The sequence below is a fragment of the Beta vulgaris genome, chromosome 9, assembly GCF_026745355.1.
Source record: "Beta vulgaris subsp. vulgaris cultivar EL10 chromosome 9, EL10.2, whole genome shotgun sequence".
Lineage (NCBI taxonomy): Eukaryota > Viridiplantae > Streptophyta > Magnoliopsida > Caryophyllales > Amaranthaceae > Beta > Beta vulgaris.
Window position 1 is genome coordinate 43342392 of NC_079210.1, and position 27304 is coordinate 43369695.

The following is a 27304-nucleotide window of genomic DNA, read 5'->3' on the forward strand; positions in this document are numbered from 1 at the left end:
TGTTCAGTTACTAAGGTGGTGGAAGTGGTTATGGAAAGGTCCTATATGGTTGTTGTGAAGATGGTGTTGCAGTGCATAATGCTGATTTTGGTGTAGATGATCGATTCCATTTCCATTTTCAGATGATGCTTTCGCCATCTCAGACCAGAATCCTGCTTGATTACGCGTTGCCTCTAGCAATGAGTCCCTTAAGTATTCCGCTTGCACATTTTCACTATCCCTCTTCTATCATTAAATTGCCAAATGAAATAAAACGGACATAAGTATAATATTATTAGATGTTCAAAACAAGATTATATATACTCCCTCTGCGATTCTTATAAAGCGTGTAAAATATTCAAGGACAAACTTTAACGGTAAATTACTCTTAGAATTTATACTGATAAATCAATTCTAAGATAATATTATAAAAGTGAATTAATTTTAAGGTGGATGATATACTTTCCTATGCAATGTATTGGTGGTCAAGGTCTCATAGCTCGTTCGTATCTTTAAAGAAAAGAGGATAAAATCTATTGTAAATACGTTATTTTTATTTTTATTTTCTCAAATTGGTAAAAAGAATTCTTCTAGATTGCCCTCGCACAGGGTCCCCATCTGAAGGCTCATTACAAGCCAGCTACCCCCGAACCCGCCTCCCTGCTTGAGTCCCAAGCAAATGCTTAGGGTAAGAATTGAACAGTAGACCTTGCTAAGGAAGATGGGAAAGCTCATCACTTGAAAATAAGTAATTATATAGTGATCGAAAGATGCATGGTAATTGGCTATACATACCTTGACGATGAAAACATAGGAAACAAGACTGATGCAACTGGTCATATTCACATTGATTATCTCCATACCAAGACAGTGTAAAGCCTCCATTAGTCTAACAAATCCACCTCTCTTTTGCTCCCCAAACACCTTCACAAAGAAATCATTTCCCTCTAATTGAGCAACTTCCACTTGCACCTGCATTTATCAGTGATGAGAGGAAGAAAATATATCTTAAGAAGGATAAAGATTCAAGGTATTAATCCCTATCATAGGGAGGCTTTTTATTTTGAAGATGATCATGTGACTTAAAATGACTCAATTAGAAGGTCAAATGATGAAGTATGAAAATTAAGTCAAGTTGCTATGTAGGAGATTAAAAGGAACAAGAGAAATAACACTATAATTATCTAGGATTGTTCGTGTGAATTTTTCCTTAAAGAAAATTAACGCGATAATTTAATGAAAAGCTAAGACTACCTCCATTTGTTGTGCTTTGTCATTAGCACTTTCAAATTCATGGCTTCTCCTAAAGCCCTCGGGTGGTCCTCCTCCCATTTGATACGCATTTCTAGGCTTTTCTTGATCATAGTCTGGCCCGAACCTCGGCCCGTGTGAAATAGTTGAGACTTCTGGTGAGAAATTGGTTTGATGAAGTTGGTGAGGATGATGATGTAAATGATCAATGATATTCATGTCGTTGTTGGGATCTTCATCATCTGAATTCCTTGCAAGCTCATTTTGGAGGTCTTTTTCTTCCTTTTGCAACTCTTGCACATATTTGATAGCATCCCCAAGTATCGAAGCTCTATCCAACTAGCAGTTTTTATAAGAATTTAGTGTGTAAATTTTCATCAAAGATGTTAGTGTATATTGCATTAGCGGCTTAATTATATGCTTATCAAATTATCCTAAGATAATATCCAAAACATTATATGTAAACTTAGTAAGTACTAATTTCATGACATTCATATGTCATTTCATACCTTCTTAATTTTTTCATTACATGCAATATGTGACTAATTATGGTCTTCAAAGCACATTCTTTTAGTTATGTGTTGACAAATAATGATAAAAATTGCACTTTTAAATGTATAAATTGAAATGAATTGACCAATGTCCTAATTCCTAAATGACAATAATAATTCGTACTCCCTCTGTTTATTTTTAATCTACACGCTTTTCTTTTTAGTTTGTTTCTTTTTAATCTACACATCACATCTACTTTCTCCTCTTTTTCCACACATGTCATTCACTTTTTAATATTTTAACCCACTCTCTTATTTCTCTCTCACACTTTTCAATTTCTCTCTCCACTTTTTCAGTTTTTCTCTCATATTTTTGTACTTCTTCATTGGTTCTCCCCAAAAGTGAAGTGAGTAAATTAAAAAGAAACGGATGGAGTATAAATTAATATAATAAACATGTTAAAGTTCATAAAATATTGATCTAAAAAAGTCAAACATTACATGTATATAAAAATCGAGTAAAGGCCCCTAAGAGATTATCCTAATATAGTATCCAAGACATTCTATATGCAAACTTAGTAAGCTACTTCATAATACAGAAATTAGTTTTACCTTGGAAATGTTGGGGACCAAAGAACGAAGAAGGTAAAGCCTCTCATTAAGCTTCTTCCTTCTCCTCCTCTCAGCCACAAGGTTCTTGGATTGTGGGCCTTTAGTGGGCCTTCTTCGATGATACTTAGGATCATCTTCTTCATCAAGTGGATCACTATCCGAGACAGAATCAGCCCGGCCCATCTCATGCTTTGATATTGGGCCCTTTTCATCCACTTGTTGTCGATCATGGGCTGAATGATCCAAAACATGCAAATTATGCAGATTATTAGGGTTATTCATTAGGTCGTCAAACCCATTATCTGACAAAGGCTTGAAGGAATTTAGTTGGTGATGATTCTCAGCTTGAAATGAGTCATTTGCTCCCTCAAGAAAATCATTCCTAGATATTATTTTGTTAGTCTCAGAAACATAGTTAAATTGTTGCAAGAAATTCATTGAAGATTGAGATTCATTGTTAATGTTGATATTTTGATTGCCATTGTTTTGATCAGATAATGTGGGATTTGATTGGAGCTCATTCATCATGTTAATGTTCACAGAAAAACCGGCGCATGTATTGCTCGAGCTGCTTATTGTTGCTTGGTCCATCAAGTTGTTGCATTGTGTCACAACATAGTCTATGACATTTTGATCTTCATTCATCTTCACAACCAAAACATAAAAATAGAATTAATACTATAAGATTAGAAGATTGTAGTTTGAAGAAAAAACAGAAATTACATAATTATTACTTGTTTATCAGCAAATAGTTCAGCGAGTCCTCCAGGAATTGGGATAAGAACTTTTGTACCCATGGTTACCTGTTAGAAGTACAAAATGCAAATTTTATTGTTTGAAACAAATTACAAGGTCGATTAATCTTAAATTATTTAAGATGATACATGTAACTTAAACTCATAAAGAAAGAGCTTTGTTAGATGTTAATTGTATCATTACAAATTCTAATGATTTCATCATGAGCTGAATTCTACCAATATAGTGCAGCCAGAAGTATTACTGGTGCTCTTGGTCTAGCGCATGCAAGATACATCATGCGTTGGACTAGGAGCACCATTCTTGATACTCTCGAATGCACGAAATAATTAAGATATGGCACATTCCTAAATACTCCCTCCGTCCTCTATTAGTTTACCCCTTTCTTTTGCACAGAGTTTTAGGAGGAATAGTATTGTGGGGCATACAAAGAGAGAGAAATTATTATACTTAAAGTTGAATATATCTGATGAAAAGTTTGTGGTCCCATTTCAAAAATAACAAAAAAAAGAAAGGGGTAAACTAATAAGGGACACCCTTAAAAGAAATAGGGGTAAACTAATAGAGGACAGAGGGAGTAATATTTAAAAGATGCTTAAAAATTAAATGAAGCATATATAACTTACTTCATTAACATTTAAATCGGAGACATTTGAGAAATTTAACCATTTCGGCTGATTTGATATTAAGATCTCCATATTAATCCTGTGTTATAAGCCGTATTGTTAGATGGTACATAAATATTATAGCATGAAAAAAAAATACAAGCACACCAATACAAAAAAAACAAAAGAGAAGTACCCATCCAAGGGATGAGAAGATGGTAATTGAGCAAGTAATTCACAACTTCTTGTTTTAGGGTGCTGAAACATCATATCTCTACAAGGAAACAAAAACTCTTCACCAACATCGTTATTAGCATTTTCCATGCAGCTATCATTTCCAGCACAACAACAGTCCATAAACTCTAGGAACCTGATGAAAAAATATAAAAATAAAGAGAGGATAATAATAATCAATAGAAGTAATGTACATTAAGTTGGACCAACAATCTCAAATAAATATGATTAAATAAAAAATATATTTTTGAAAAAGAAGTAATTATATTACCTTTGATCTTCACTCAATTTCCAAAGGACACAATAGTCCCAAGTCTTGGAGTTCACCAATTGCCTTAGCCTCTCCATAGGGTTTGACATGATGCTCATGTTGTCTTCAACATATGATTTAGATTGTTAGCTTTTGAAATAGTTTCAATGTAATAATATTTCATGTATAACAAGATAGCTAAATTTGACTAGAATAATTTTGCCACTTTTGGATTTTGTACACAGTTTTTTGACACAAAATACAAAATAACCAAAACGATATAATTAAATTATTTTCACCCAAAAAAGGATTGGACTTAAAATTGACTTCAGTTTTTAACTTTACCTAAATTGGCTTACTAATTTGATATGTCTATATCATTATTCCGAAATTTGATCTATTACTATAGTCTTCTTACTTGGTGGCTAGGGAAAATGCAAGAAATTAGCAAGTTTCTTAATAAGAACTAATTCAAGTGCACAATATACTACTCGAAAGATTTTCAATTGCTTGTGTCTACATAATTTGTTTATCATTATCAGTAACAACTTACTATTTAACCTCTTAATGATGTATCTAATTATTTCTCCATTAGAAATACAATTCATGCAAGAGAATTATGGGAGAAAAAATGAGAAGAGTTTGAATAACATACCTAGAAAAAATGAGTGCACCCTTTTGTTCCTTAGGTGACTAACTCCTTCGGCAAAACAAAGTATGACGTATAGAAGAAAGGCAAACCAAGAACAAATTACAAGGCAAGTTATATGGAAACAAAGATCCATGCAATAACCTAATTAAGCTTGACTTGATGTGATAAATTGGCGAATTTTCGTCAAATTAATTCTTCATCCTTCATCTTTAAAGATAATTATATGATGCTAAGAAAAAAGGGGGGAAATGAAGAAAAATGCATCAATTTTACATGAGATTAATTATATATAGGTAGGGATTAGCATTTAACAATAAAGGGGTGTTGTTTTATCCTGTTAACTTGGTAGGTGAAGTGTAGTGTAGGCGTGAAAGTAGGAAGCCACATATATTTTAACATCTTGCAAAGAGGTTAGAAGGAAACAAAAGGATTGATTAGTTGCAAATGAAAATAATATTAAAATTAGAACTTTATTATAAGAAATATATATGATGATATAAAGAAGGAAAAATAATGCTCTAATGATGGGAGGAACGATTTGCATGACCTAAGATGGCGTAACTGCCTAAGTTTTTCATTCATTTTCTGTTAATATTCTACTATGGCATCATTGGCAGAGAAAACCATGATAAGAGGCTTGTTATGGCCTTCTCTTGAATTTTTGAACTTCTTCCTGGGAGGTGCAATTTTTTTTCTTTTCAATTTGTACGTAATATTGGTAGTCGTACGTTCATCATGCTCATTTAGATACTTTTTGGCGGGTAGGTATTAAAGAGGTGGATTAAGTTGTAACTAGTTCTTCCATCTGCGTCACGTACAAGTTCCATATTAATTTTTTTTAAGGTTTCAAATTATAAGGAGTAAAGAATAATATTAATCGAGACTTAATTATGATCAAAGTATCCAAACAAGACATTGTTGGAAAAACATCCAAAGGTAACGCAAACGAATCAAGCCCAGGTGCATCCTGCGCGAGAAGCCTACGCCTAGCGCAGTTTGGTGCGCTGAGCGCATGTTTATGTGTCGAGCGCACGTGGCTGCGTGCCGCGCTCAGGTCTCTTTTTTAGCAGGTTCACCTGCATATCTGTTGTGACTCTAAGTCAATGTTATTTTGATGATGATAAATACGTTGTGCTATAACATGTATGGATGTAACAGTGATCTAAGGAAGCTATCAAGATTGGATGTTGATGAAAGCTCAAGAACTTGAACATATGGAAGCTTAGGTCTAGTTATGTTCTTAGTCATGTTTATGCAATGTAATTAACGTATTGGAACTTTGTGCTAAATTAGAAATATGAAATTAGGATGGTTATTTATTTTCTTGGAGTTAAGAAAATAGGTAAGTAAATTAATTTCATGTATCTATATAAAAAGGAAATTTTAGTTTCGATACTAAGTTTATTGAATAAAACGATTTAAAAAGGATTTTATAAAAACCAATTTGAAAACGGATTTTGTAAAAAATGATTTGAAAAAGGACTTTGTAAAAACCGATTTAAAGGAAAACGTTTAATAAAAGAATTTCGAAAACAAAAGGAGTTTTAATAAAGATAATAAAAGAAAGGGAAACTGTTTTGGTTATCAAGTTTTAGATAAAAGTTGATTACTTGTAACGTGGAGAATTCTTATCTTATAAGGATTGAGAAAAAAGTTTGCTTTTATAAAGGATAAAAGTTGGTTTCAAAAGGAAAAGTTTTATCCCTTAATCTTAGGAATAAAAGATAATCATCTCTTAGGGAAGGTTTTTCGTTCAGAAACTAGGTTACAAAAGGGATAGAATTAAACTCAAAATAATAACTCAAGTTTGCAAATTTAATATCGGAGATTTTTGAGAGCTGAAAACTGATTCCTAAAGCACATAGTGTGGCACATAGTTCTGATCAGCTTAGGTAACTATACAACGTTTGTAATTATCCTTTGTTTTGCTTGAATAAGAAGCACGCTTTTGAGGAATCATTCTTTCTGTAATTTCCATCATTATAGAGAGTAGCAACACTTAGGGTTAAGTGTTGGGGAGCACTACGGGGGCGTTTGGTTCACATAGTGGTATGGGTTTGGAATCAGGAATGAAATCAAGGTTAAACTTTCCTTTTACTGCTCGCTTCTTGTTTTTGTACCTTTGCTTTTGTGGGGTATTGTTGGAAAAACATCCAAAGATAACGCGAAGGAATCAAGCCTTGGTGCGTCCGGCGCAAGAAGCTTGTGCCTAGCGTAGATTGGTGCGCGGAGCGCACGTGGCTTCCTGCACCTAGCGCAGGTTGATGCGCCGAGCACACGTGGCTGCATGTCGCGTCTCTTTCCTGAATGACAATGGCCTCCATACCACGGCGCAAGGCGATTACGTTGTTCTTGTGGAATTCAATCAAGTTCAATTAATTGTTATCTGCAGATTAGTTCCTTCTCTACATATATCAATATTGTTTAAATATTTGTTTTTCATGAATACATCAATCCAACCTATATTTCGAACAGACATAACTTGATAATGACTAGTTCTTTAATTTGGGTCACAGACATGTTTTATATTAAGCTTATATAACTCTAAGTTTGAAATATTATGTATTGGAGAAAGAAAAAGAATGGGAGAGTTTTTTTCTATTCGGTAATAAACTGGTCCAAACAGGGTCAGCCATCATGAGATGGGGGGTATTAATACAGGAGATCCTAACCCATAAAGAAACTTCCAAAGACTAGAAAATGAAGATTTATACCCAGAGGTGAATATCCACATCAACTACTCAAATTTAATTTAGGGCTGATAAGAATTGAACTCTCGACCATGCGATGGAAAGGTAGGAGTTCCAACCATTGGGCTCCCACATGATTTTCAAGGGAATGGGAGAGTATGACATGTGCATTTAAGAGTTGTGTTTTTAAATTCTAATATGACATTATATAGTTCAAGTTAGAGATACAATTTTAATGCCTTGATGTCCTTTTTATATTTCAACTTCAGTGCAATTTTAGTGCCCTAAAATTACAAAATAATTTAATTTTACTGCTTTAAGATTACGAAAGAATTAGCTTTAGTGCCCTAAGATTAAAAATTCAACTTTAGTGTCCTAAGAGCACAACCAATGGTTGCCCTATAGTTTGGGGTCATTGATTATTCTATTACTTTCTCACTCTTCCACCTACCCCACCATATTTTCTCTTTCATCCAATTCCTTCTTTGCTCCTCTGATCTTTTTCTTGGTCCATCATGAAGAGCTGGTCATCAATTTTTTTCCCAATTTTTTTCTCTCTCCTAATAAACTAATAATACTTTTACACTCTCTCTCCTCATAACCCACAAGGAGGGCAACCACTGGGAGTACTCTAAGATTACAAATGAAGTCAACTTTAGTGCCTTAATATTATGAAAGAATCCAACTTTGATACTCCATCCATCCCATAATATAATACATATTTCATTTTTGGTAGGTCAAACTTTAAAATTTTTGACCGAATATTCTTATTCGTATATATAAAAAAACGTATTTATGTGGGAATTTGTTAGATTCGTCTCAATGTGTAGTTTCATAATCAACTTTTTATATTTTTTATTAATACGGAATTGAAGATATCAAAGGTCAAAGTTACGTCTTGCAGACCGGTAAAAAAGAAACAAACACTATATTATGAAACGGAGGGGGTAGCTTGCAAGGCTAACGGTCATAAACTCCTATCTGCTGGATCATGTTCACAGTTCAATACTTAACTAGTTATTGGGCCCGGCCTATGCCCCGGTTAAGAAAAAATTTCATTTATTAATATAATACTTTATGATAATAACAATAAATACAACTTAGCCTAGTGGTTAAAACTGTAGTATATGTACTTGAGGATTTGGGTATACTATGCAATTTCTTAATTTTTTTATTGTACATGAACTAACACTCCCTAGAGAGAGCGCCACGTGACACAGTTTCTTGTTTTCGCACGCCTTTTAATATATTTGTATAGATGTGTCAAAATCACGTTCTCATTGTACTAAATTGTTAGAACATTGTAAAGGAAGTAATTGACAAGGGCTACGAAGTAAATATTATTTGTGTTCTAACATTTATTAGTATGATGAATACATGATTTTAACACATTATTATTAAGCATCAAACTATACATCACGTGGCCTTGACGAAAATATAGAACCGCCGGTCCTCAAGTCATTAAAGTTAATTAGAAAAAAAAAAGGAAAAAGAAAAAAGTCTAAAGAAGTTGAAATAAAAAAAAAAACTAAAGTGGTACCACATGAGAGATGGAAGAGAGAGAAAAGCTTAGTGAGAGAGAGAGAGAAAACTCCACAAAAGAAACCCCTCCCTCCTCCACCGTCCTCATGACACCACACCACCCTCCATGCCAGCACTCTTCCAGCAGTCCAGTGGGTCCCTCAGGTACCAAGGTTCTTCTCCACCCTCCCCTAGTTACAAACACAGCCCCCACCCTTCCTTTATCTGTTTCAATACCCCCACCCCCTGAGCCTTTCGGCTGTGATAACAGAGCATTAAATGCCATTAATGACACTTCATTTATGAAGGCCCTTGTAAGCTCCAGTCATAGTCAACCTGGGCATTTAATACCGCATAGCTTCCCTTTGGAAAGGCCTCATCTCCCTTTTGAAATAGATGCTCCCCCCACTCTCCAAAAAGATGAGATTTTCGTACCTATTACTAAAGAAGAATATGAAAAGTTGTCCCAACCTTGGGAAAATGCGATAATTTGCAAGGTTTTGGGTCGGTCATTCTCTCACGACTTTTTAAAGAAGGAACTCAGCAAATTATGGAGGAAATCTAGAGAAATGGAGTTAATATCCCTGGGCAGGGGTTTTTACAGTACCAAGTGTTCTTCGGAAGTTGAGCAAACAACCATTCTCTCAGATGGACCGTGGTTTATTTTAGGGTGCTTGGTTTGGGTCCAACAATGGGTCCCCGGGTTCCAACCGTCGGCGGCTGTTATTAGTAAGTTCCCGGTTTGGCTTCATCTTCCTGAACTTCCCATGGAATTTCATAACCGGAATATTTTAGAGAAAATTGGTAATGGGCTTGGCAAGGTCCTGAAAATTGATACTCATTCTATAGAGGGTGGTAAAAGGAGATACGCTGCAATTTGTACTTTAATGGACAACCAAAAACCGCCCCCAACGAGGGTTCGAATTGGAGGCATATCCCAAGTGCTACTGTATAATGAAGGGCCATGGTGGTGCTCAACTTGCCATAAAGTGGGCCACGCCACTAGAGGATGCCTAAAAAACTCTCAACAAAACCTCCATTTGACTAAAGTCAATCAGGAGGATAATGGTTGGTTTCCGGCGAGGCATCGAGGCCAAGGGGAAAATCAGAAGGAAGGTGACCAGAAAAAAGCAAAAGATAAAAGTCAAGGAGAGGTGAAGAAGTCCCAAAGTCAACGAAGCAGGTGGACCCCAAGAAAAGTGGAAAATCAAAGTAAAAACAAACAGGCGGCTGTATCAGATAAAGGTGAGAGTGATTTGTCTACTGTTGTAGAAACTTCTAAGTCTGCAAAAGGGGATTTAATAACCCAAAACTCCTTCACTATCCTTCAAAACCTGGATGAACCTGACGGAAAATCTTTCTCTTCCCAACACCAGATTTCCCCCTCTAAAATTTTGAAACGTGGACCTACTCACCTAAAGCTTCTCACTCCTCCTCCCTCTCTAAGCTCTATGACATCCCATCACCTGAACCTATCTTCATCAACATCCACCCCTCCTATATTACCCCAGGTAAATGAACAACTACTCACTCTTTTTCCATCCTCTTCCCCTGAAACGATCACCCCCTCAAAAAATGAGCGACCAGGAATCCATTCTGATATCTCCCTCCTCATCCCCTCCTCCTCGCTCACCCCCATCACCTCCTCCACCCTCGAGAATTCAGATAGAGAGAGAGTGTTCATCCCTGCTATTTTCTCGCCCAGTGAGACCCCTAACCCCAGAGCTGAACCCGGGGTTCGTCGACTTTCTGATCCCCGACGACATTCAAGTTCCGACCGAGTATTACTCGGACCTAATGTTACAGGAGGTGAAAGCATTTATTTTGGACCCCATGAGGGAACCCGAGGCAGCCCATCAACTTCTAATGTATGCAAACTCGGAATTAATGCCCCCTCATATGCCCCGGATTCAGGTGGCAGCCCATCTACCCAAGCTGATGAAAATATTCCTTTACTGGTTTCTGGAAAAGGAAGTCACAGTGGAGACGGACGACCGAAACATAATGCAGAACTTGGGTCCTTGGTTGGACCCGGCCCCTCTCTTGCCATTGATACGGTCAGTAGTATTAGTGAAATACATGCCGGTTCGACTTCGCGAAATGAGCAACACAGATGCAGTGTTGGTGGCACAACTCCAACGCCCTCTGAAACAGTTGGGGATCACTCTCTCTTGGGAAGAGGCAAAAGGGAGAAAAAACCCCCGAGAGGCCGAGTTGGTTTTATGGCCACACCGGAGGCTTTGGACGTGCCCAAAGACAGGCAACGAAGTCGATCCGTGGGCAACCGGAAACGAGGGGATTCTAAGGAGGATCATGCACACTCCAAGCTTATTTAAACGGATGTCGATCCTCCTTTGGAATGTCCGTGGGCTGGCACGCCCCTCTTTTGCCTCGAACTTCAGGTTACTCACTCAGCAGCACTCTCCATCCCTTGTTGTTTTAGTGGAGACGTGCATTAGCCGTCAAAGAACAGAATATCTTATTACCGGTTTGGGTTATGATTCTTGGTACCTTGTGGAACCCCTCGGGTTTGCTGGAGGCATCCTCCTCCTCTGGAACTCACATGTGATTGATTTCCAGGCGCTTGGGGAAGGTGCTCAAGGAGTGCATGGCGTGATTGAGGTACGTTCCCTTAGAAAATCCTTTATTTTATCATCTATTTATGCTAGCCCTAAGTTCGGTCTTAGAAAACATCTGTGGGAAGATTTAAAAACCATGTCTGCTCATATCAATAAACCTTGGCTTGTTTTTGGTGATTTTAATGAGGTTGTCAATCAAAATGAAAAACTAGGGGGTAATAGAATTTCATATATGAAAACTTCTTTATATGCGAATACTATGAATGATTGCAATCTAGTAGATATTGGTTTCAATGGCTCGAAATTTACCTGGACGAATAAACGAAAGCTTAACCCAATCTATGAGAGACTAGATAGAGGTTGGGCTAATGTTGAATGGCTAAGTGTATTTCCTGACCAAAATCTTTGGCATCTCCCCCGTGTTACTTCTGACCACTGCCCCTTATTGCTTAATTTGGAAAATTCGCGGAATAACATAGGTTGTAAACCCTTTCGTTTTGAGCCTATGTGGACCCTTGACCAGAATTTTATTAAAATCATTGATGAGGCTTGGCCTAAATACTCCCTCAGTTTGGACATTAAGCTGGACTATATGAGAGAAGCCTTAATTGTTTGGAATAAATCTACTTTTGGTAACATCTATGCTAGGAAAAAAACGATACTCTCTCGTTTGAAAGGAACTCAATCCTATCTTCAATCACACCCTCTATCTCGGTTCCACCAGGACCTCGAAATAAACCTCCAAAATGAGCTTATCCAAGTCCTAGATCAAGAAGAGTTGCTATGGCAGACTAAAAGCCGATTAGATAGGATTAGTGAAGGGGAGAGAAATACGAGGTACTTCCATAAAAGTGTCACTATTAGACGGGCGGTAAACCGTATCCAGTGTCTTAGGGATGACGTAGGGAATGAGATTGTTGAACCTAGGGAGATAGGGGACCACATCCTGAGTTTCTACAAAGGCCTATACTCTACTGACCATGTGACCAATCCTAGACTGTCGACTCCGTACTTGGGTGACCTCCCTGTAGCCAGCATTGCTTCCCCTCCTTCTTTGGAGGAAATCCGAAGTGCCCTATTTAACATGAAACCCCTCAAAGCGCCTGGCCCGGATGCACAACAAGAATCCGCCTTTCTAGCGTCTGAATTTAGCGTCCGACAGTATAAGCGGACGGTAAATTCACAATTAGCGTCCGATGTATGACAAACGCAAAGTAGCGTCCGCTTTCTGAAATGTAGCGTCTGCTCTTTTAAACGAACGCTAATTAGCGTCCGTTGAGTGAAATTACCGTCCGACAGACGGACGGTAAATAATTGATATAAATACGCGCTTAACTACCTCAAGTCGACCAAAACGTTTACCCTAAGCCCACGCTGCCCATGCTTCTCTCTCTTCCTCTTTCCACACCTTTCTCTCTTCCTCACTCACGTTTCTCTCTCTCTCTTTCTTTCAGATCTCACGTTTCTCTCTCTTTGTTTCAGATCTCACGATTCTCTCTCTGTTGTTTCAGATCTCACGAAGCCCACGGTTCTCTCCACGTCCGAAAGAGATCACGGTTCTCTCTCTCTTTTCACGGTAAATGTTTTTTTTTTTTTGCTTTGATTGTTGATTATGGAGTTTCTCTCTCTCTTTTCTCGATTTTCTTTGTTTTTTTAATTTCGTTTTGCGTTTTCTTGTTCTTTGTTTTTCAGTTTTTCCTAGATCTGAATTCCATAAGATTTTTAATTTTTTTTGTTTTTCGATTTTTCTTTATTTTTTTGAGTTTTCGGATTTCTGAAATTTTACATGAGTTTAAGTACCTTGAATTTTATTTGGTTGAATTTCGGATTTATTTGTTTAAATTTGGGAAATTATGGTTGGTTTTTTTAGAAATCAGTTTTTCTTGTTTTTTTTTTTCGTTTTTCGTTTTTAGTGCTGGGTTATTTTTTGGAAAATATCAGATCTAGTCTCTATGGCAGTATGAATGCTTGAATCTACTGTATAACATTAATCAATTTTAAAATTAATTAGTTTTATTTGTTTTGGTTGATTTTTTTATTTTTTGGTACTTATAGGTTTCTGGCGTGGCAGAGTGGTGGCTGCGGTGGTGCGGTGGCTGTCGCGGTGGTGCGGTGGCAGTCGCGGTGGTGCGGTGGCAGTCGCGGTGTTGCGGTGGCAGTCGCGGTGTTGCGGTGGCAGACGCGGTGTTGCGGTGGCAGACGCGGTGGTGCGGTGGTGCGGTACATTGGCAGTGGGTCCGACTCTTATTAGATTGAAGTTGTTGTATTAGATTTTAGTTACAATGTAATTTTAGATTGTAATTATATATATTTATTTTAAATAAAATTCTCATTTGTTTAATTGTCAATTTTTGTTATTCTAATATTATTCATTTTGAAATAATAATTAAAAGTTAATAAAAGAATTAAATAAAAATAATAAAAGTAAAACCTTGGGCAAAGTGAAAGTTCATAATACTGTCAAAAAAAAAGAAAAAGGAAGCTCATACAGCTCATAATACCTGCTGGGCTAAGTGGTTTAGCGTTGTGGCCTACTAGGCATTTAGCGTCTGCCTTCTTCGTTTAGCGTCATAAATTCAGACGCTAATTAGCATCTGACATTTCGGACGCTAATTAGCGTCTGAAATGTCGGACGCTAATTAGCGTCAGAAAATCAGACGCTAAATGGAAAAATAGGACGCTAAATCTTTAGCGTCCGCCTCTCGGACGCTAATCCAAGTATTAGCGACCAGGGGATTTGCATCAGACTTTTAGCGTCCGTTGACGGACGCTAATTATTTTAGCGTCCGATTCCGCGTTTTTAGCGTCTGATTTTTGCGGACGCTAAAGGCTGACATTCTTGTTGTGATGGCTTTCATCCGGTTTTCTTTCAAAAATCGTGGGATATTATTGGCCCTGACACCTGCAAAACCATCCAAAGTTGGTTTTTGAGGGGCAAGATTCCGGAATCTCTGTGCGAGGCGCTTATCTGTCTCATTCCAAAACAACACTCTCCTGAGACAATCAAACAATTTCGACCGATTAGCCTGTGCAATTCCATCTACAAACTTGTGACGAAAATTTTAGTCAACAGACTTAAGCCCCTCATCCCCTCTTGGATCTCACCTAATCAGAACAGCTTTATTAAGGGGAGGGGGGCGGATATTAACCTTGTGGTGGACTCGGAGGTCCTCCACTCCATGAATAAGAAAAAGGGTAAGTGGGGCTGGTTTGCTCTGAAAATTGACCTTGAAAAGGCCTATGATAGAGTAGAGTGGGGCTTTGTTAGGTCGTGCCTCCAAGACTGTAACCTGGACTTAGATTCGATCAATCTTATCATGAACTGTGTTTCTCAAGCATCCTCAGCCGTCCTGATCAATGGTAGAAAATCTGAACCCTTTAACCATTCTAGGGGTCTGCGCCAAGGGGATCCCATGTCACCCTACCTGTTTAACATCTGCCTGGAATCTCTTTCTAAGGGAATCCATCTAGCTTGTGAGAATTCTGAGTGGACACCTTTTGGGGTTGGGATAAGGAAAGTCCCCATATCTCACCTCCTCTTTGCTGATGACCTGTTGTTGTTTGGTCGAGTTTATGAAACAACGGCCTTTTCTGTCCGTGATACTCTTGAAACTTTCTGTCTTCAGTCAGGGCAGAAAGTTAACGAACTGAAGAGTAAACTCATTTTCTCACCCAATACCTGGTAGGCGTGTCGCGCACCTATCAAAAGTAATTACCTAACCAACTACACAACTATGTAGCAGAGCAAGTCAGGGTCGAATCCACAGGGACAAACGTATCAAACACTAGATATCTTGACTCAATTTAACTAAACGAGTGACAAACACTGATGAAAAGGGTGTTGACTAAGACTAACACTAAACTATGACAATTACTAGGAACACACAAGATATAATCAATTAATTAAAACATCTAGAATTAAGCATCACCACTAGCATGACCAATACATGAATAAATTCCATCCCAAATAACATAATCAAGAATCCAAGAGGAGTAATGCACCCTATAATTACCAAAGATCTCTCCTGAGTACCAATGGCTACTCTAAACAAGCAATCAGACCTATTCCCATAGAATCATGCAAGAAAGAGGCATTAAGCATAGCATCACAATTAAATTCCTAGCAATCCCATCTAACTATTCCCATAGAAGATATTCATACCATTGATTGGATCAACAAAACCATCTAGATTCAATTCCCATTGAAAATAAGATATACGGAGTCAAATCAAAATCACCTATCCCTAGTATGATAATGAGCATAAGAACAATCCAATCAAACAAGAACAATTGATCATATAAACTTGGGATTAATGGAAGAATTCATATATTAAATCATTGCTAGGGTTTTACTTAACCCTAGATTAATGGACTACTCACACATAATTGAAATAGCAAAACAAATAATGAACAAATTAAAAGACATGATAATAATGAAAGGAAAGAAGAGATTAAGAAAACTTAGTCTTTACTTGAAGGAATCAGAGCGTAGTAATCAATGTTCAACCAAGGAATAAACTCAAAAGCTCTCTAAAAAGTTATAAAATGTATTCTCTAGTAAAAAGGCGTGGTTTTTAACTCTAATAAAATAGTATTTATATGTCTTGCAAATCCGGCGCAACACGCGCTCAAAACAGCCAAAAGATCGTCCCGCCCGACCGGTCGGGCGGATTTCGCCCGGTCGGGCGGTCGTCAGGTCTTGTGCTCCTTCGTCGTGCCTGGCCGGGCGCCTTTCAGCACAATAATCATTCGCTTCGCCCGACCGCCCGGGCGGATTTCTCCCGGTCGGGCCCGCATGTAAAATTCGCCTGGCAGCTTTAATCTTCTAAAATTGGCTAAGTAGCATTCGCCCGACCGCCCGGGCGGATTTCGCCCGGTCGGGCGCGGGAGCAAATTTTCTTGGAACTTCAGCGTTCGATTTCTGACTAAGTAAGACTCGCCCGACCAGCCGGGGCAGATGTCGCCCGGTCGGGTGGTTACCAGATTTTTGGGCTCAATGTGAGATTTTTGCACGTCCCGACTTCTTGTCTCATGTAGCGATATCAAAGATTAGGAAATGCACCAAAATATGCTTGTTCCTATAATAATCAGCCTGAAAACACGAATGCACTACAAGACACACATTAGTACTAAAAAGGGCTCCGAAGAGCGCAATTAATACCAATAATCCATGGGAAATGGGGTAAAATTCTATATAAAATAGACATATCAAACTCCCCCAAGCTAGACTTTTGCTTGCCCCTAAGCAAAACCTGTCTGAAAATCAAGTTCAAAGCATCAATAGTAGTTTCACCCCATCATAAAATTCTTGAAATGACAATAGATCGAATCCAAACACACCACAAGTCATAATCGATAAGGTTGACAAAAACAAATACCAATCAGGGATAAGAATCAATGAGAGGCCACTAAATATGCGCTGCAAATCAATGAGAAGGATCTCACAAGGGGACTCACCACTCATTTGTAAAGCACTCTCCAAGCAGTTAAAATGACTGCTTCTTTCCATCCCCAGTACCCGTCCCTACTCTCACACTCGTGTGTTTGAAGGGTGATATATGGCGCTCAATTGCTCCACTTCACCAAGTTAGTCCATAGGCTTGTATCATCTCTCCACATCAGGTAGTTATACATGCAAACAAATCATATGACTCAATTAAGGTTGTAATGGGGCTTAAGGTGGTAGGTGTGGCAATATTTGGGAATGTGGTGCTTAAGGTAGTGAAGTATTACTACAACTTTTGAACAAACATCCCACACATCAAATAAATTGCAACACAACTATGACCCATTTTTCTTTCATCTCACTCCTTTATTCTTCATATAACCCAAGTAATGACTTCCAATATGACATCATTCAAATGAGATCTCTCTCTTAGAAACTTTTTTTTTTTTTTTTTCAATTTGATTTTCATAATTGCTCTTGGAAATCTTACTTGTCATGTTTTTAGGAGTTCTACTTTAGCTACTAGCTAATGAGGATAGAGAAGAATTTCTTTTGCACATGTAATCAATCATATTTGTTCTCTTTCTTGCAATCTTTTCATTCATACCAACAACCAATTTCATAATCCACAAGTTAATCAACCAAAAATTCCTAAATACTTCACTACCAATGGTAAAGAGACGTATTTTTGGAAAAATGAGGAGCTCATAATGTAGTTGTCAAAAGAAACAGGCTCAGCTCAGAGTGGTTAACTAGGGGAAATGAATGCAGGGAAGGTATTTGGTCTTTTGGTGCAAATTCCTACGTGAGTCATAATCATTTTTGTTTAGACATTGTATAACTAATGCATCAATGGAGAGAAAACACAAGTTCTAGCATCCCTCATGAAGTGGGCATACACACAAGAAAAGCATGACGTTAAGGCACAGAAGCTCACAGTTAAGCCTAAACATGCTTGCAGGACATATAGAGTGCCACAATCTTGATTCTTATCATAGATCTAAGTACAGTTATGCCATGCCTTGGTGATCAATCATTGTTTCGTGTCCATTAACAATCCAAAGTCAAAACAGCATTATGATAGCATGGGGCACAGGGAAACAACTATTCAACCTTGACTTTGATTTTTCTCTTCTTTTTTTTGTTTTGTTTTGTTTTTTTTTTTTCAGCAGGCTTCACCATCATACATGGTGAAGACAAAACAAACCAAAAGAAAAAGAAAGAAAGAGAAAGAAAAGAAAAACACAAAACACACCAAACACACAAAGAAAACTATGCTAAACTGAACTACAAAAGTTGTAAACTACCTAAGAAGTGATAGAAGATACCATATGTGCAGTGAAGCTCCTCCCCCAAGCTGAACTTGGCAATGTCCGCATTGCAACAAGGAGAAGGCAAGGAACACGGCCCTCAGTCGGCCATAGAATCGGAATCAGAATCATCAGCAGCAGGATCCTGAGTACCGGTGCCGTGCCACTCCCTCCAGCTCCACCATAGGCGGGGTTCCAGGTGTACCAACTGGGGTGGGGACCCGCCTGTGCGATCGTACCAAGCCTGCAATAGTCATCATACATAGGGAACATAGCAAGGCGTTGGTCATCGTAGATGGTGTCTACGCGGCGCTCTAGGCGCTCTAGAGCTTGAGTGTTTGCAGTCATATTCAGTTCCATACGCTGCAACACACTCATCATCCCCTCAAAGTCAGCAGTAGGGGGAGGGGGTTGGGTAGAGGAGGAGGGCATGAAGGAAGAGGAGGGCATGAAGGAAGCGGCCTCTCGCCTACGGTAGACGTGTGGAGGCTCAGGTACGGGACCAGTCTCAGGTGGGTGGGCCGCATCTCCAACAGGAAGGAGATAGGTAGGTAGAGCGGCATTCCCTGTGTGGTCATCCTCTATGAGCGGCTGGGCTAAGGTGGGGTCTGGAAGAAGTATAGACTGGTTAGCGGCAATCATCCACCTATAATTCCGACCACTAGGGACAATGTACCGGGCGCATAAGAAGTGGTCAAGGTCAAGGTAAGAAGGCCCCGGAACAGCATTGGCCCGAATCTCAACATGGCCGAAATGACAGGCGATATGGGTGACTAGTCCCCCAATGACAATAGGTACGGAGGAACGGACACTGCCGTCCTCCTCAAGAGTGGGGTAAGTCGTAGAGATCTTATGCAGATGATGCATAAATGCATACGCAAGATCAAACTGCATAGGCATGGTGACGGGCCACAGATAAGTGCCAAGAGCACTTAGTTCCTCCATCCTAGATGTGTTGGGTTCCCACCGCCCAAAGATAGTACTCCCCAAGAATTTTAACAGGAATCGAATGCTAGGATGATGGACCGACTTAATCTGTAAATGCTGACAGTTGGGTGGTCGAACACCAGTGAGGGCTTCCCAGAGTTGGCCTAGCAGAAATGTCTCTGGTTTCTTCCTTTCCACCCTAACGGTCATACCAAATAGTTGGGCAAATTGGCGCAGGGTCAGTCGCCTATCCACATTGGAAAGACGAAAATACAGGACATGGTCGTTTTGAGCGTGTTTTCGAATCTCTAAGGAACTTAGAAATTCTAGGGTCAGGTCCGCATATGTGCCATGGTACAAGGTGAGGAATTGTTCTATTCCCATACCAACAAATAATGTGCGGGTAATGTCAGCAATACCCAAAACATGCAAGAGGTCACTATGAACAAATCGGGTGGGGGCAATCATACGGTGCTTAAGTTTTTGAAAACGCACCTTTTGAGCCTCATCCTTGAAAATTATATGGGGAAAGTCAGGATCTACCTCAATTGCAGTAGGGTGAGAGCCACGTGTACCTCGACGACCCGCCATTAGAGATGATGAAAAACCTGCAAAAACAGAGCAATGGTGGAGAAATTGAGAATTTCACAAAAAATTGAAGGAAATCATCTCATAATGCACCATAAAGTTTGAAAACGCAATTTGCAAGGTTAATCTAGCAAAAATCACCATAAAAATCAAACCTTTAGTCAAGAAAAACCCAAAGAGGAGGAGTGAGAAGAAGGAGGAAGAAGAGAGAGAGTGAGGTGGAAAAGTTTGTAAGTAAGATGGGGAATTTGGTGAGGATGAGTGAAAGATTAGAAATTTTGAAGAAATGTGAGAGTGGAAATGGTGAGGAAAGAGAGAATTGGGGTTAGGGTTTGAGAGGAGAGAGAAAGAGTGAGAGGAAGAAGATGAAGTTAGATGAGGGTTTGAAAGAAAGTGAAAGAAAAGAAAAGAAAATCGTGGGTTTTTCTCGACAAAACTGCGCCTCGCCCGACCGGGCGGATTTCGCCCGACCGCCCGGGCGGAATTTCTTCCTTAGTCAATTTTCGTGTTTTTGAATGTCCCAGCTGAAGTTTGCTTGCGCGCCCGCCCGGGCAGATTTCGCCCGACCACCCGGGCGGTGCCCAGTGCACATATTTGTTCGCTTGAGTCCGTTTTTCTCATCTTCCTGCAGTAGAGTTCCACACTTATGCAAATTTTTTCACTCCAAAATCACTCCAAAAAAATAAAATAAGAGAAAAAATAAAATCAAATCAAATCAAAAGAAAAAGAAATGAAAAAGTAGGGAATTGGGTTGCCTCCCAATAAGCGCTAGTTTTTAAGGTCATTAGCTCGACCTCCTCTAGTATCACTCAGGTGAAGGGATGGAGAGTATGATGTCAACTTGCTCAGCAATGGGATCTCCAGCTCGGTAATGCTTCAATCGGTGGCCATTGACTTTGAAAGTGTCTCCTTGCCGGTCCCAAAGCTCCACTGAACCGTAAGGAAAAACCTTGTAGACCTTGAATGGACCGGACCACCGCGAACGAAGTTTACCAGGAAATAGCTTCAGACGAGAATTAAAAAGAAGAACCAAGTCCCCTTCCTTGAACTCGCGGCGCACAATTCCCTTGTCATGCCATCTCTTAGTCTTCTCCTTGTACAATCTAGAACTCTCATAAGCATCCAGACGAAGCTCATCAAGCTCAGCAAGTTGAAGGAGTCTCTTCTCGCCCACCGTGTGAGAGTCGAAATTGAGGCTCTTAATAGCCCAAAATGCACGATGCTCTAACTCAACAGGGAGATGACATGCTTTCCCATAAACAAGACGATATGGTGTGGTACCTATGGGGGTCTTGAATGCTGTCCGGTAAGCCCATAATGCATCATCAAGTTTAGCAGCCCAATCTTTTCGTGTTCGTGCAACCGTCTTCTCTAGGATAGTTTTATCTCACGGTTGGAAACCTCCACTTGTCCACTAGTTTGGGGATGATATGAAAGTCCCACTCTATGATGCACCCCATACTTCTTAAGCATAGCTTCAAATTTATTCTCCAGAAAATGCTTACCTCCATCACTAATCAAAACCCGTGGAATGCCAAAGCGAGGAAAAATAGTTTTCTTGAAAAATCTACTAACCACCCGAGCATCATTAGTTGGAGAAGCAAGAGCCTCCACCCATTTGGAGACATAGTCCACAGCAACCAGAATATACTTATTCCCATAAGAAGAAGGGAACGGACCCATGAAGTCTACACCCCACACATCAAATATCTCCACTTCAAGAATAGCGTTAAGAGGCATCTCATTCCGACGGGAAAGATTTCCCGTTCTTTGACAGCGATCACAAGAATGCACATAATGATGAACATCCTTGAACAAAGTAGGCCAATAAAAACCACATTGAAGAATTTTCGCGGCAGTTTTATTGGTACTAGCATGGCCTCCACAAGGTAAATCATGACAATGAGATATAATAGAGGATACCTCATTTCCAGGAATACACCTTCTGATCACCCCATCTACGCAAGATTTGTAAAGGAAGGGCTCATCCCAAAAATACCTCCTCACATCCTTAAAGAATTTCTTCTTTTGTTGAGATGAATATCCATGAGGAATAGTGTCACTAGCCAAATAGTTGTCTATGTCAGCATACCATGGGATCTCTGCAGTGGCTAAAGCTAGAAGCTGCTCATCAGGAAAAGTATCATCAATTGGTAGAGCCTCATCACCCTCAGCATCCATAACAATTCGAGAAAGGTGATCTGCAACAACGTTCTCAACACCCTTCTTGTCTCGAATCTCCAAGTCAAACTCTTGTAACAACAAAATCCACCGAATCAAACGGGGCTTAGCATCCTTCTTGCTCATCAAATATTTAAGAGCCGCATGATCAGTGTGAATTATCACCTTCGACCCCACCAGATAGGACCGAAATTTCTCCATCGCATACACCACTGCTAACAGTTCCTTCTCAGTTGTGGCATAGTTCATCTGGGCCGGAGTAAGAGTCTTGCTTGTATAGTAGATGGCATGCAGTTTACCATCCTCCCTCTGACCCAATACTGCTCCCACTGCGTAGTCACTAGCATCGCACATAATCTCGAAAGGGAGATTCCAGTCAGGCGATTGAATTATAGGAGCAGAAATAAGAGCCGCTTTTAACCTGTGAAAAGCCTCAGTACAAGCATCAGTAAACACAAAAGGGACATCTTTGCCTAAAAGCTCAGTTAGAGGTCGAGCAATTTTGGAAAAATCTTTTATGAAGCGGCGATGAATCCCGCATGACCAAGAAAGCTCCTTACTCCTTTGACAGAGTTAGGAGGTGGTAAACGCTCAATGACCTCTATTTTGCTTTGTCGACTTCAATGCCCCGATGAGAAACAATATGACCCAGAACGACTCCTTGTTGCACCATAAAATGACATTTTTCCCAGTTGAGAATCAAATTAACTTCTTTGCATCTATGGAGCACCTTTTGTAAATTAGCAAGACAAACGTCAAAAGATGTTCCATAGACGGAGAAGTCATCCATAAATACTTCCATAGAGTTCTCAATAAGACTGGAAAAAATTGCCATCATGCAACGCTGAAAAGTGGCAGGAGCATTACACAGTCCAAATGGCATCCTTCGATATGCAAAGGTGCCATAAGGACATGTGAAGGTAGTCTTTTCCTGGTCACTTGGATGAATAGGAATTTGGAAAAAACCAGAGTATCCATCCAACCAACAGAAAAAGGAGTGTTTTGCCAGTCTTTCTAACATCTGATCAATGAAGGGGAGGGGAAAATGATCCTTGCGGGTGGCCTTATTCAATCGTCTATAATCAATACACATGCGCCACCCTGTCACAGTTCTAGTGGGAACTTGCTCACCCTTATCATTCTTAACAACGGTCATACCTCCTTTCTTAGGGACTACTTGAACAGGGCTAACCCACTTACTATCTGAGATAGGGTAGATTATACCTGCATCAAGCAATTTAAGAACCTCTTTCTTGACTACTTCCATCATATTTGGATTAAGTCTTCGTTGAGATTCTATAGAGGAAGCATGTTCGTCCTCAAGAATGATTTTGTGCATGCAAAATGAGGGATTAATACCCTTGATATCATCAATGGTGTACCCAATGACATTCTTATATTTTCTTAAAATAACGAGCAATTTTTCAATTTGAATGTCATCAAGCTCAGCATTAACAATAACAGGGTATGTATCATTGGGACCCATGAACACATATTTCAAAGTAGAGGGGAGAGGTTTCAGTTCTACCTTAGGAGGCGTAGTACTCTCCTTAGTGTCCTCAGAATGCAGCAATTCCTGGAGAGGCATCCAGTTGCAGATTGAAAGCCTCTGCTTCTATCACCTCATCAAGAGCATCCACTCTATAAACAGTTTCTCCCATAGAAGGAGAAGTCATGGAGTTTGTGAGTGTGTACTCCATCTTTTCATCACCTACTTCAAAAGTGATTTTACCCTTCTTCATGTCAATAATGGCTCCAGCAGTGGCCAAAAAGGGTCTTCCAAGAATTATGGGAACTTGTGCATCTTCCTTCATCTCCATGACGACAAAATCACAAGGAATAAAGAATTTTCCCACTCGAAGAGGAACATCTTCAAGTATACCAAGTGGAAACTTCACTGTCCTGTCAGCTAGTTGTAGAGAGATGCGTGTGGGTTTTAGTTCGCCCATGTTGAGTTGCTTGCAGATAGATAACGGCATGAGACTAACACTAGCCCCAAGATCACATAGAGCATTCTTGATAGCAATATTTCCAAGCTTGACCGGAATGGAATAGCTGCCCGGATCTCCTAGCTTTTCTGGAAGCGTATTCTGCAAAATAGCACTACACTCAGCAGTTAGTGAAACAGTGACATTTTCTTCAATTTTTCGTTTGTTGGAGAGCATGTCTTTCAAAAACTTAGCGTAAGAAGGCATCTCAGATATGGCATCCAAGAAGGGTATGTTGATGTGTAGCTTCTTCAGGATGTCAAGGAACTTCCCATATTTCTTTTCAAGTTTTGCCTGTGCCAATCTTTGAGGGAACGGAACAGGTGGCTTGTATGGTTTAATAGGAATGACAGTGGGTTCCTCCTTCTCAGGCTTCTTAGCTTCATCTTCCAAACCCGTCTTCTCTTGAACTTCCTCACTCAACTCTATAACCTCTTTTGCAGTGTTGTGGTGCTCAGTTACCCTCCTTGTAGGCTCTTGAATTCCTTACCGTCCTCAATGAAATGGCATTGATATGCCCTTGGATTTGGTTCAGTTTGCCCAGGAAGTTGGCCTGAAGGTTTAGAGAGGTGGCTTATTTGTTGGGCTAGTTGGGTCATCTGACTCTCCATCAATTTATTATGAGCAGTGATTTGTTGGAGAGAATTGTTGAAAAATTCATTCTGCTTGGCTTGGTATTCAACTTGCTTAGCCTGAGAGGAAGCTAAATTCTCCATGATAGTCTCAAGGTTGGGTCGAGAGGATGATGATGAAGGGTTGAATGGTGGTCTTTGTTGGAAACCAGGTGGCTGGGAGTAGTTGGTGGGTGGAGGTTGAGGTTGGTTATTTTTGTAGGAGAAATTTGGGTGATGCTTCCAACCTGGGTTAAATGTGTTTGAGTATGGGTTGTTTTGTGGCCTTGTATTTGTGTTAAGGAGGGCATTGACATGCTCAGTTCCCGCTCCCAGATTATATATTGACATCGTGAAAGAGTGACCTTGCACTTCACAAATCTCACAAATAGGCGCTGCTGGTCCGCTACTCAACTGATCAACTTTAGCTGCCAAAACTTGCACAGTGTTAGTTAAAGTAGCAATAGCATCAACCTCATACTTACCTCCCTTTTTAGGGGCTCCACGAGATATACTCCAGTCATTCAGTAATTGTTGGCAGCCATATCATCCAACAATGTCTTCGCGGCTTCTGGAGTTTTTGCCATGAAAGTACCGCCAGATGCGGCATCAATAGAACTTCGAACTTCATGCTTCAGACCATTGTAGAATGTCTGAATCAGCAACCACTCAGGAATGCCGTGGTGTGGACACTGCCTTTGCAAAGCCTTGTATCTCTGCCATGCTTCATAGAGAGACTCCAATTCATGTTGTTGAAAGCCAGATATCTCGTTTCTGAACTTGGAAGTTCTCATAGGAGGAAGAATTGAAAGTTGTAAAGAAAGCCTTTTTAGTTCTGGCCATGTGGCAATCTTCCTCACTTCTTCTTCCTTAAACCATTCCTTTGCTTCGTCCCTGAGAGAAAAAGGAAAAGCACAATACCGAATTAAATCGTCAGAAACATTAGTTAATTTCAAAGTATTGCATTTTTCTAAAAAATTAGCCAAATGATCAGTAGGGCTCTCTTTGGGTGTTCCGCATAGGAATCCTGTGAGATAAACTGGATGAATTGTGGCTTGAGCTCAAATGATTGGCAGCGGTTGTCGGTCTGTTTATGGTGGTGGTGGTCTCATCGGGCATAGCATATTCCCGTAGAGACTTTGGTGGTGCTTCGTCTCCCATTGTTGGTTCTTGTTGTTGTTGTCTTCTTCGACCTCCTAATCTCCTTGCTGTAGCTTCGATCTCGCGATCAAGAGTAATCAGATCTTGTGGACCCTTGCTACGAGTACGCATGCAACAAAAAGACTGAAAGAAAAGAGATCAAACAGCAAATAGAGTGACAATGATCGAACAAAGACAGTTTAGCTAAATAAAATCAAAGATAAACTAATCTAATACCGTTTGTCCCCGGCAACGGCGCCAAAATTTGATAGGCGTGTCGCGCACCTATCAAAAGTAATTACCTAACCAACTACCCAACTATGTAGCAGAGCAAGTCAGGGTCGAATCCACAGGGACAAACGTATCAAACACTAGATATCTTGACTCAATTTAACTAAACGAGTGACAAACAATGATGAAAAGGGTGTTGACTAAGACTAACACTAAACTATGACAATTCTAGGAACACACAAGATATAATCAATTAATTAAAATCTAGAATTAAGCATCACCACTAGCATGACCAATACATGAATAAATTCCATCCCAAATAACATAATCAAGAATCAAGAGGAGTAATGCACCCTATAATTACCAAAGATCTCTCCCGAGTACCAATGGCTACTCTAAAAAGCAATCAACCTATTCCCATAGAATCATGCAAGAAAGAGGCATTAAGCATAGCATCACAATTAAATTCCTAGCAATCCCATCTAACTATTCCCATAGAAGATATTCATACCATTGATTGGATCAACAAAACCATCTAGATTCAATTCCCATTGAAAATAAGATATACGGAGTCAAAATCAAAATCACCTATCCCTAGTATGATAATGAGCATAAGAACAATCCAATCAAACAAGAACAATTGATCATATAAACTTGGGATTAATGGAAGAATTCATATATTAAATCATTGCTAGGGTTTTACTTAACCCTAGATTAATGGACTACTCACACATAATTGAAATAGCAAAACAAATAATGAACAAATTAAAAGACATGATAATAATGAAAGGAAAGAAGAGATTAAGAAAACTTAGTCTTTACTTGAAGGAATCAAAGCGTAGTAATCAATGTTCAACCAAGGAATAAACTCAAAAGCTCTCTAAAAAGTTATAAAATGTATTCTCTAGTAAAAAGGCGTGGTTTTTAACTCTAATAAAATAGTATTTATATGTCTTGCAAATCCGGCGCAACACGCGCTCAAAACAGCCAAAAGATCGTCCCGCCCGACCGGTCGGGCGGATTTCGCCCGGTCGGGCGGTCGTCAGGTCTTGTGCTCCTTCGTCGTGCCTGGCCGGGCGCCTTTCAGCACAATAATCATTCGCTTCGCCCGACCGCCCGGGCGGATTTCGCCCGGTCGGGCCCGCATGTAAAATTCGCCTGGCAGCTTTAATCTTCTAAAATTGGCTAAGTAGCATTCGCCCGACCGCCCGGGCGGATTTCGCCCGGTCGGGCGCGGGAGCAAATTTTCTTGGAACTTCAGC

The 27304-nt window shown here is 39.6% G+C and overlaps 2 protein-coding genes and 1 non-coding gene across 3 annotated transcripts; 1 reads left to right on the top strand and 2 right to left on the bottom strand.

The window, feature by feature from the left end:
- LOC104903909 (transcription factor ABORTED MICROSPORES) lies at positions 1–4963 on the bottom strand. The gene is made up of 9 exons (XM_057392097.1): positions 4834–4963; positions 4200–4302; positions 3891–4064; positions 3716–3794; positions 3068–3136; positions 2334–2978; positions 1234–1569; positions 775–951; positions 1–225 (listed from the first exon to the last, which is right to left on the bottom strand). Exons 1-9 carry the CDS (start codon positions 4961–4963, stop codon positions 4–6), a joined length of 1935 nt encoding a protein of 644 aa, XP_057248080.1. The 3' UTR covers positions 1–3.
- Positions 4964–23631: 18668 nt separating this feature from the next.
- Positions 23632–25022, bottom strand: LOC130590231 (uncharacterized). The gene is made up of 3 exons (XM_057392275.1): positions 24551–25022; positions 24355–24494; positions 23632–24162 (listed from the first exon to the last, which is right to left on the bottom strand). The coding sequence occupies exons 1-3, from the start codon at positions 25020–25022 to the stop codon at positions 23632–23634; spliced, it is 1143 nt and encodes a 380-aa protein (XP_057248258.1).
- Positions 25023–25346: 324 nt separating this feature from the next.
- Positions 25347–25453, top strand: LOC125493947 (small nucleolar RNA R71). Its single transcript, XR_007270270.2, has one exon. It is a non-coding gene; the product is annotated as a small nucleolar RNA R71 (small nucleolar RNA).
- Positions 25454–27304: the final 1851 nt, after the last annotated feature.

Bases quoted from the DNA above. Each gene is read 5' to 3' on its own strand.
- LOC104903909 (XM_057392097.1), bottom strand. From the start codon at position 4,963: ATGGATCTTTGTTTCCATATAACTTGCCTTGTAATTTGTTCTTGGTTT. The intron at 1,570-2,333 runs GTAAAACTAATT...AAAAACTGCTAG, and splicing joins TGGTCCCCAACATTTCCAAG to TTGGATAGAGCTTCGATACT. The intron at 226-774 runs GTATGTATAGCC...ATTTAATGATAG, and splicing joins CCTATGTTTTCATCGTCAAG to AAGAGGGATAGTGAAAATGT.
- LOC130590231 (XM_057392275.1), bottom strand. From the start codon at position 25,022: ATGTCAATATATAATCTGGGAGCGGGAACTGAGCATGTCAATGCCCTC. The intron at 24,495-24,550 runs GTAAGGAATTCA...ACACTGCAAAAG, and splicing joins ATGCCATTTCATTGAGGACG to AGGTTATAGAGTTGAGTGAG. The intron at 24,163-24,354 runs GCAAAACTTGAA...GCTATTTTGCAG, and splicing joins TCCCTCAAAGATTGGCACAG to AATACGCTTCCAGAAAAGCT.